This window comes from Mesitornis unicolor, unplaced genomic scaffold, assembly GCF_000695765.1.
Source record: "Mesitornis unicolor isolate BGI_N332 unplaced genomic scaffold, ASM69576v1 scaffold21932, whole genome shotgun sequence".
In the NCBI taxonomy this organism is placed as follows: Eukaryota; Metazoa; Chordata; class Aves; order Mesitornithiformes; family Mesitornithidae; genus Mesitornis; species Mesitornis unicolor.
In genome coordinates, this window is record NW_010170107.1 from 5,921 (window position 1) to 16,094 (window position 10,174).

Here is a 10,174-nt window from a genome sequence, read left to right on the forward strand (position 1 = left end):
TGGTAATCATATATTTGATTAGAAGTAGATTAGATTCACAGTGTTTTTAAACTGATAAGCTCAACAAACATGGATTTTGTGTACTGAGTTAAAGAAAAAACACATTTAGTCCAACATTTACACAAGTCTTACAACAAGTCTTTTACCACAAGATCTAAAATACTGATGCTGCTAGCATGCTATACGAGTATTTCTCACTTGCATTTGAGCCACATTTCTTCTATCACTGTTTAACACAGTATATGCCTACAGAAGACGAACAACAGAGATCATTCAGCAGTCACAGGATCATAGAATAATTCAGTTAAGAAGGGACCTCAGGAGGGACCTCAAAGTAGGATGAGCAAGGCCACATTATGCAGGGCTTTATCCAGCCTGGTCTTGAAAACCTCCAAGGATGTAAAATGCACAGATTCTCTGGGCTTTTCCAATGCTCAACTGTCCTGACATTGAAAAAGTTTTTCCTTATACCTAGTCAGAACATCCCATTTCAATTTAAGTCTATTGTGTCTCATCCTTCCTCCACAACACTGTGAAAACCCTGACTCTAGTCTTCCTGATAATCACTTCATAGGTATGAGAAGACTGCTCTAAGGTCATGCCTGTCCACTGTGTGCTGTCCCATTTGTTCCCCCTCTCCCCCTTCCTCCAAAGACATCTCTTATCCAGGCTGCACAAGCTCAATACTCTCACCTTCTCTAGAATCTCCCCCATCTCCTGTTCTCCCTCTCCACCTAACCTAACTATCCAGAAAGACTCAATTTTGTTTCAGGGCTAAAGAGAAGAAACCACGGTTGCATCTTTTTACTATTGCCATGTAAACACGTAAGCACTGAAAACCTAAATTAGCAAGAATATGCCCAAACACCTACCTTTTAAGTCTCATGTATTTCAGTCATTGCTTCAGTATTAAAACCAGCAGTATGCATTCCAAATTTTAGCAAAAAGAATTATTTTCTCAGCTGACTGACAGACAGTTCATCCTACTCCTTCTCCACAGCTAAGGTTTTCAGGTTTCATTTATGCTACATATATATTGTATTGAACTACTTATAATTTTACATTCTTAAAATTTGATGATTGCAATCAAGACAAGTGTTGCATGTTAAAACACTTTTGAGCTGGTTAAGAGTTCAACACTTGTAATGCTGCCTATAAACCACTTCTTATGTAGAGTAACTGAAACTATTCTTATAAAGATTGTAATCCTCATATTGGAAAGGATTTAAAATTCTTCTGTCCTCTATGAATTTCATCTTTGTTCTGAAGTATGATTAGTCAGTTTTTGGACATTCAGAAATTTTTTCTGGATCAGGGCTCAAAATAATTTTGTATCCAAAACTTAATGATATATTCTTTAGTACTATTGGAATACAGAAGTCAGGAGAACTAACTAAAGACCTCTTTAAACTCTGTTCTTTAAAACTGGGAAAAAAATACATTGATGTATATGTGACTGCTAGACTACCTTTAAGGGGTCCATCACTTCCAGCTGGAGAGCAGACTGACTGTGGTGATCTCAAAGAAAAAGATGCAGCATTCCTTATTGAAGGATCGCCATCCTAAAGTGACAATGATAAAAAATTAACATTATGAACATGAACACTTGATAAAGACCGAAATTAGTACATATACTGATAAAATTGACTGGATGAAAAAGCATACAACAAATATTACAAAAATTTTTGGTTATATAAAAAATCTTTGTAGACTAGACTGCTATTAGACTACTATATAGGCAACATTACAGAGAACAATCAGCCTTAAGAAGAATCTAGAACCAGAACATGCACACAAAAATAAATCTATGTATATGTCTTCTAGCTAAATAAGCAGTTTTGGTTAAGATAAAGATTCCATTTAGAAGATTTTTGTTACATGCACTTATAGTAAAGAGCAGAAAGATTAACTCTATACAATACCAACTAAAAATTGAGTATAAAAAGTAGATTTTTTATAACAAACATTTTTTTCACTTAACCTACTCTTAAAATTTATTAAAATGCCATCTTACTTTTACAGTTAAGCAAACTAACATTTTGTATTTATACCCTCCAGCATACACACATCAGGACTGAACAAAATCTGTAGCACTCCCATTGAAGCAGCTGAGATAGCATGGCAACATGTAGTTGCCCTCCCTCTCATAATAGCCAAACAGCTGATTTCCACATGCATAGCAGTAGACTAGCCACCATATACGTTACACTTTGTGAAGGCATAGTTCACACTGCTTAGGAAAAAGGAAAAAAGGTTTGATATTTATGGACTGAAGGTGCTTACAAGGCAAAGAATATAAATCCATAAGAAACCAAATTTCATCAGTTTCACCATTCACGGGCACTTACAAAACAATTCTATTCAATTTTTCCCCTCCCACAGCAAAATTAATTTAAAAGTCAGGCTGTGCTATTAATTATACTTATTTTTGCAACAGTGCTTGCTAAAAGACTTGTTGCCTCACGTGAGGAAAGCCTCGTGCAAAGAAATCTAATATTCAGATTCAATGCAATAAAAAAACCCCATACCTTAAACTTGGATGTGTTTAAATGAATTAATTTCCTGATGTACAAGTTACTCTGAAATTATAGAGCTGATTTTTTTCAAACCTGACTCATCTTTAAATTGTAATAAACCTCAAAACCCTCCAAATATTAAAACAAAAAAAAGTTTAGTAACTTTTTAACATATATGTTTTATTAGGACAGGAGACATCCTCTATCCATAATTGCCAAGGACACAGGCAAAGTTGACTTTTATTAAATTAACTGAACAGAATAACTATGTATATGACCTTTCAGGTAATCATACCATTCCTACTGTAGCCGGCTAATTTTCAGAAATGTTCATTTACTGCTTCCTAGTTCAGAACTTCATCAAATGTAAGCACGAACTTATATTCTAGGAATGTTATTGAGTTTATAAAAAAATGGTCCTTAAATTGAGTATATGTGCAGTGAGCCTTCAAGGGTATACTTGCTGATTTTGTAAAATAATATATTACAAATACACAGTATCCTGTAACTATTCATAGTTTTTAAAGCAACAAAATCCTAAAACTAAGAAAAAGATTAAACAATAATTACAGTTTTTAAGTTTTATGATTTAATAATCCTCATTAATAACTATCTGTGCCAAAGGTCACACTGCTTCTGAAAAGGCTGCAAGATTATGATTAAGCATATTATTCATAGACAGATGTAAAATTTTAATTAAACAGATTTCTTCAAACTGTTTTCTGCATGATAGCTATTATAATCAGCTTTTAAGGGTATAATTACTTTTTATCTTCAGTATTTCTCCAATTAAACAGAACAATGATGGTATGTTTTACATTTTCATAGTCTGTCAGTTTTGAATGAGTTTCATTTCTAAGTTCTCATGAACTAGGATGTGGTTGCATTGCTTGGATCACAAAATTAGGGGTGAATATTTTTAAATACTTCCTCTTTAATTACTGTAAAATAAATTATAATAACATTAAAGTTTTTAAAAAATCTTGTCTTAGCAAAACCAAGATTCTCTTGTAAGTATACCTTTAACATAGTTGGGGGATATACGTACACTTAATGTCAAGAACAGCTGCTTATTTTGAAGAATTTGCATTGCTGAAGCAGAGAATGAGGAAAAAAATCTGATGACTATGTATTATGATAGTTTTCTTCATTTCAAAAATCTCTTGTTTAAGATACTACTTCTTGGCTAATATTTTTAATCAGCATAATTCTTGCAGTAAAAAAAAAAAAGATTACTAATAAAACTAATAACTATCTTGGAGTTCTAGTATCCTGGTAACAGATATAGGGAGCCTGGTATTAAAAGTACATTTGTTGAATACAACACTTTTTGGAAGGAACCAGGCCATAGAAACACATAATAGACCAGTAAGAATAAGTGCCAAAAGAAATTTTTGCCTTTGACAACACTACTATATTACCCAATAGGTTATTCAAATATGTCAAGTCTAATTGACAGTTATGGGAATCATCAGAAAGACAACGTAACTACACACCTATTTAGAATCTAGTATTTTTTGCATCAACATATTGCTACAATAATTGCAGAGACACTACCATTTCTTTAAAGTAAACTCACATATGAGTAAGATTTTTTACTTTTCATAATTTCATCAGAATCAATGTTACAAACTGTTCCAAAAGAGAGATCTAGAAAAAATTAAAACTCACACATTAAAGTCGCACAGTTGAGTGTACACATCTGAAACTGAAATATATTTTCAGTGGTTTTATTTATATCTGACTTCTAAGGCAGCTAAACTCATACTTGCGTTTTCATAGTAAATATTTGCTTTATCACAATAAACTGATCTAGGTAACATACATCACTACTTAGCCTGTGCACCATCTGTAGGTAGTCTTCATTTGAGCCATGTCTAGAATTATCAGCATGATGATTAGCTGAATTTCCAGACAACTGACTTGAAACTTTATTTTCATGGAGATTCCTCATCCCAGCTGTGACAATGGGACTGGATACTGAAGCTGAAATTTAAAAAAAATATAAATAACTATACTGATATATTCACACAGTTGTTAAGTTTTTTAAAATTTCACAGAAAATACCATAGTAGTAGATATTAACGAGTTGGATGCAAGAGGTCTGGAATCTGAACAAGAATCCAACTTTCTTGATTGAATCTTTTTGCCACAAATACCTTGAATAAAATCAGCTATCTAAGATTTGAATTTTCAAGGATTTAAAACCTAAATTCCATGTACAGATTAGCCAAGCTTCTCTCCACATCTATCCTCATTACAGTCAGTATCATATTCTTATAGGTTATACAAAACTATTTTCCTCTTTAGAATTTTTATTCACTACCTTTAGTAACTTCCAAGGTATTCATGAGACACACAACATTGCATATAGAACAGCTATATAAATTCTAAGCATGTTGCTAAACTTTAAGAACAGATGTTTTAAAAGAATACAACGAGAATTCTACTTACCAAAAAAATTGCCTAGATACTTAACAGTGTTCATGTTCTCCAAGATTTTTTTTAGAAAAGGGAAGAACAAAGAAATCCATTCATTCTGAAGGTCATCTTTGCCAGTTACTGCATACCTTGAGCATAATTCTAGCCAACTTAGGCTAGTCTAAACTACAAAGATTTGGTAAAGCTAAATAAGTTGGCAGCAAAACTTATGTTACACTGGCAAAAATTAGTTTTTCGCTAGTACAGATAAATGATTGCCATAGCTAACAAATGAATTATTTTGGTTTGTTTTTATTTTTCTATTGTCATGTATACGTGACAACTATGCAAAATGGGTGTACATAGAGAAGGAGCAGTGTAACATGAACATGTGTTTTACTATTTCTTCTTTTTTTTTTTAAATAAAGTATATACTACCACTCTGTACAGTCAGTAAAACAAAGCTTAAACATACCCAAAAAGTTCCCTATCAACTCAAAGATTTGCATTAAGCATGTTACTCCTTCAAAGAAATTAGAGCACCATGAAATATGCACATGAAGGTAAAGCTGACATGAGATAGGAGAATAAAACAAACATCACGGACTTACCTTGCTGCATCTGAGGATGTGGTGTATAACTTGGAGGATGTGAATATGGCATGTATCCTGCAGGACTTTGAGGAGCATATGGACTAGGCACTGGACTGTTCTGTTGTGCCAAAAATCTGTTACCAGAGCTTGTCTGTGGTGGCACAAACCGGCTAAAAATAAAATTTAAAAGTTTTTAAAAGTTGGAAAAGGAAATTTAGACAAATTTATTACTTCTTTTGGAATATTATACCTTTGGAACATTATAACTTCCGTAAGAGGAAAAAATTCCAACACAATCAAGAAACCCCTTCAAAAGCAGTATTTTAAGCTATTGATACCTTCCTAACTTCAATTATTACTTAAGAGCCACAGCTTGGGTACTACATTAGTAAAAGTAAATAATAGAATAAGAAGCATTCATAAAACCTCAACCTAGGGAAAGGAAACAATGACACAAAAATTTATTAAAATAAGATCTGCAGATTTACTAAAATATGCAATTTCCAAGAGTTAGTCCTATAAGTCTGAATGAAAGGGACAGCTAAGTTTAATTATAATATAAAAACTACCTTGCTAGGATTAACAAGGAGCCATCTACTCTAAATATCATTTTTCCAGTAAGATTTTGAAGAACTTCATCTAACAGAACTACACTGCCAAGATACAGGAATGTGATAGGCAGTGAGGTAGGACCTGACCCAAAGTCCGCTGAATACAACTTATTCTTTCACTGGCTTTATCTTAGACTCATCCTACAGATAGGAAGCCATAAAAATATGCTTATGGCAATAATACATGTACATTATAACTTACATTCATATATGAGCTTTTCAAAATAAAAATAAACCAAATAAATATTTCAGAAAGTACAATACACGCTTTTGCAACCCTCCGTTCTAGATAGCAACTCTATGATGTAAGCTTCCATAGAAAGAAATAGCAAAGTATATAACGCAAGGATTTTGCAAGGATTTTGAGAAGACTTAGTGTATTTTAATATTCACAATTCAAAAAACCTTCCTCAATATCGCTTTTAGATACAAGTTAAAAAGTATACTGGTTTGTGGACAGTTACAGAACATTTCATTTGCCAAAACAATTACATTAACTTGAAGTGAAATTAAGTTTATTTTAATAATGATATCTAATAACTGGAGATGAAATCTGTTAAAGCCCAGTAACTGGGTTGAAACTACATGCAGAACTCTTTTCTCTAGTCCAAAGTACTCTATTATATTAACAAAGGCCTGGATTATAGGTACATGCTACTTGCTGACACTCAAGGTTTGAAAAAGAACCAGAAAGTTAATGAGGAAGCTGCTGGAAGACTGGCCAAACTACTGGGCCTATCCTCCTCTGAGCAGCCTTTTGTATAACTGTTACAGCAGTACTCCATGCTTTTACAAGCCTTCTTTCCCACCCTTCTGTCATATTAGTACTGTTATACATGACAGAACACATAACCTATTCTATCCTCTTCTATGCCAATAGTCTCAGCCTCTGCCACAGGTAGAGAACAGCTGGAGGGGTGGCAGGATCCAGGGGAATTCCTTAAGCAGGAAAGAAAGTTTGCCAAAATTATGGGAGAGAGCGAAAGCAGGAAATCATGACTAGTCAGAATACAAAGATTAACTCGCTAACAAAAAGATGTTTGTTTACCAGCTGAATAAAATCACCCTGCTGTCAAATGCAAAATTTGTCTTGACACTGATCATCTTCCATTCACATACTTGCATCAAGAATTGGCTGTCACTGTAGGAAGAATTTGCAATTTGTTGCCCCTCCCACCCCATTTAAAAGAAAGTGTTACCTGGAAGGGCTATGTGAGATAGTGGTTTGTTGATAATTAGAAGATGCAGGACTACCTCGCATGGAATTCTGAGAAATATTAAACTGCGACATCATCATCCCTATTAAGAAGAAGATAGCAGCATTACTTTATACGCATTTCCTTTTTAATCAATGAAGTCTCTCATTTCAGGAATTATTACATACAGATTATAAACTTTACAGACATTAACATCTTTTACCTACAACTGTTAGAAAACATTAAAAAAGATCGATTCCATGTAAGATGTCCATATTACACCATGACATAAAAAGAGTGTTCCCTAAAGCAGTATTAATTAAATTATAAATATCAACAGTAGTTCCTTCCTCTGTTCCTTAGCCAAAAACCTTCTAGCCAGTAGAAACAAACAGGACATCTACTAAACACCCCAGACTGGTATGTACAATACTCATTGTGCAAATAAGTAAAAGATTTGGAAACTTCACAAGTCGGAAGAACACAGAAAATCTATCTTCCATTTTTAGAACAAGCAGAGCAAGCAATCATCTCGGGCTGAGCAGTGCAAGATATTCTCCCTGCTCCCATAATGTCTTAGTGGTTCCTTTCTACCCAGGGACAAAAGCTTTTTCTTCCACCTCCACCAGGCTTATAAGGAATGTTATCAAAGAAGGTGCTGAAATATTTTCAATTGCAAAGAATCACCAATATCCCACCTGTAGACTCCCACAGCCTGTAGATTTCCACAGTCATGCTTTGGAAATTCAAGAGTTGTACTAGATGGCAAGCCACAAGTACCAATGTGCTTAAAACTAACTCTCACCTTTCATAGGGAGAATTTAAAGGAATCTTTTTTTTCCCCCTCTCTTCAATACAGGTATAAAGAATTTCCTAATCACCACATGACACTGGAAGTTGAAGTGGTGCAGGTATACAAAAACTTTTATTACTTTTAACCAAGTAGTTTTAATGACAGCATTGAATGTCTTCCAGCTAATACAGCGTCAGAATTCACATGCACACTGCAGCTTGGGAAGCCACAGCAAGTGATCCACAGCCCTAGGTAAAAGCACATCACTAATGCAAACATTTTAAATGAAAGGTTAGATAGAAGACTGACAGTAGTCCCCAATTCAGTGTGTTTGGGAGCCAGAAATCCTTGAGTTACTACCACTGATTTCAATTACTGCAATATTCATGCAAACAAAGCTAGCTTCAGAAATCCTCCCTGTCACCCCCTCTTTTCTCTTCCCCTCTCCCCAGAAATGGGAGATAATCCCCGGGGAATGCAGCCTTTACTACCTTCCAGTAGGTATGAAGTGCTGCATTCCAACTACATTAGCACAGGCAAACTAGCCCAGAGCAGGAGTGAAAGTCCTATGTTGTGTTGAAAAAAATAAAAATAAATGAATCAGAGACTTCCATCCTTCAGTACAGAGGACATTTCATTGTCCTGAGTAACAGAAGGGGACTCTTCAACTCCTGCCAACTTTGTTTAAATGGACACTAGTTGCCTCACACAGAGGCAAGTGAGGAGGAAACTCCAGGGGTTTTGGGTTGGAGGTAGTGCCCAGCATGCCCACTGCCCTCTTACCTCTCATAGCCACTCTCACCCTAGCTAAGTAGTAGTTAGTCGAACCACTAATCCTTAACATTCATGTACAGAAAGCTGACAGAATGTGCCCGTATGAGTATGAAATATACAGATGAAGTTTCAGTTTATGCTTAAAGCAAAGACTGCAATTTTAAAATACTTTAAAAACATATATATTTGTTTTCTCCTCCCTAAATGTAAAACATGTTTTGAACCACAGATGCAGTAGTTTTTGGTTTAAAACAATGACAGAAAATATATAAATGAATCCATTTTTGATGCCATTTAAAAACCCCTAAAACTTATTCTGTGACAAACAGTTCTCACCTCTCTACCTCTGTTGAGGGGGGCACCATGTGGGACACAATCTAGATAACTTAAAAAAACTCCCACACCCACCCCCGCAACCCCTACCCTCCAAAAGAAACCCCCACAAAAAAACCCCAACCAACACCAACAAAACAAACAAACAAACAAAAAATCCCCCCCACAACAATTTCTCCAAAGTTTCCAGACAGATAACAAGCCTGCCTAGTAATGATGTAATGAGAAGGGAAAAAATAAGCCCCAAACATTTAGTCTAAAAAGGAGCTGAAATTAATCTGTGGCCATTAACACTAAAACATCTTCTTGTACATTTTTTACATTATTGTCATATCACTAAGCAGCAAATGTATGGCTCCACTGTGCATTTCCATACCATAAAATACTTAAAAATTTCTTTTAAATGCAACTTTAATTTTGATTGTTGGTAATGTTCAGTTTTGAGAAAACATCTTCCTAGTAATAAAATTCCTAGAATGAGTTTCCTTAACGCATACTCCCAGTCTTGACTATAATTGTTCTTGCATGGAAAAAAAGCGATATGCATAAATCCATTTTAGCATTCCTACTAAATGCCAAAGAACGCACTATGTAAAAACACAGCTCAAGATCACAGAAAAAGTCTTGTATGATTAAACTACATTACAGTATCATGCATACTTAAACTAGGACTGCTCACCAACATGATTTCTCAGTTAAATATACACTCTTATTGAAAGTGCACATCTACAAACTTTTTCCCTTTTACAGGCACATGTGCACTTGAATTCTTGTATAAATGAAAAAAAAATTATCTAGGTAATTGACATTTATGGAAAGATGCATAAGATCCTCAAAAATGCAAAAGCTATGGCAAATAGTTTAAAGTGAATTTTAAGTCCTTTCTAAACCCTAAGCTATGCTATGAATAATAACCTATTGCAATACATTATTTTAG

General features: G+C 34.4%; 1 protein-coding gene across 1 annotated transcript; it reads right to left on the minus strand.

Moving 5' to 3' along the window:
* Positions 1-366: 366 nt before the first annotated feature.
* On the minus strand, positions 367-8,072 carry LOC104536863 (nipped-B-like protein). The gene is made up of 6 exons (XM_010179595.1): positions 8,036-8,072; positions 7,341-7,440; positions 5,549-5,700; positions 4,342-4,502; positions 1,469-1,562; positions 367-443 (listed from the first exon to the last, which is right to left on the minus strand). Exons 1-6 carry the CDS (start codon positions 8,070-8,072, stop codon positions 367-369), a joined length of 621 nt encoding a protein of 206 aa, XP_010177897.1.
* Positions 8,073-10,174: the final 2,102 nt, after the last annotated feature.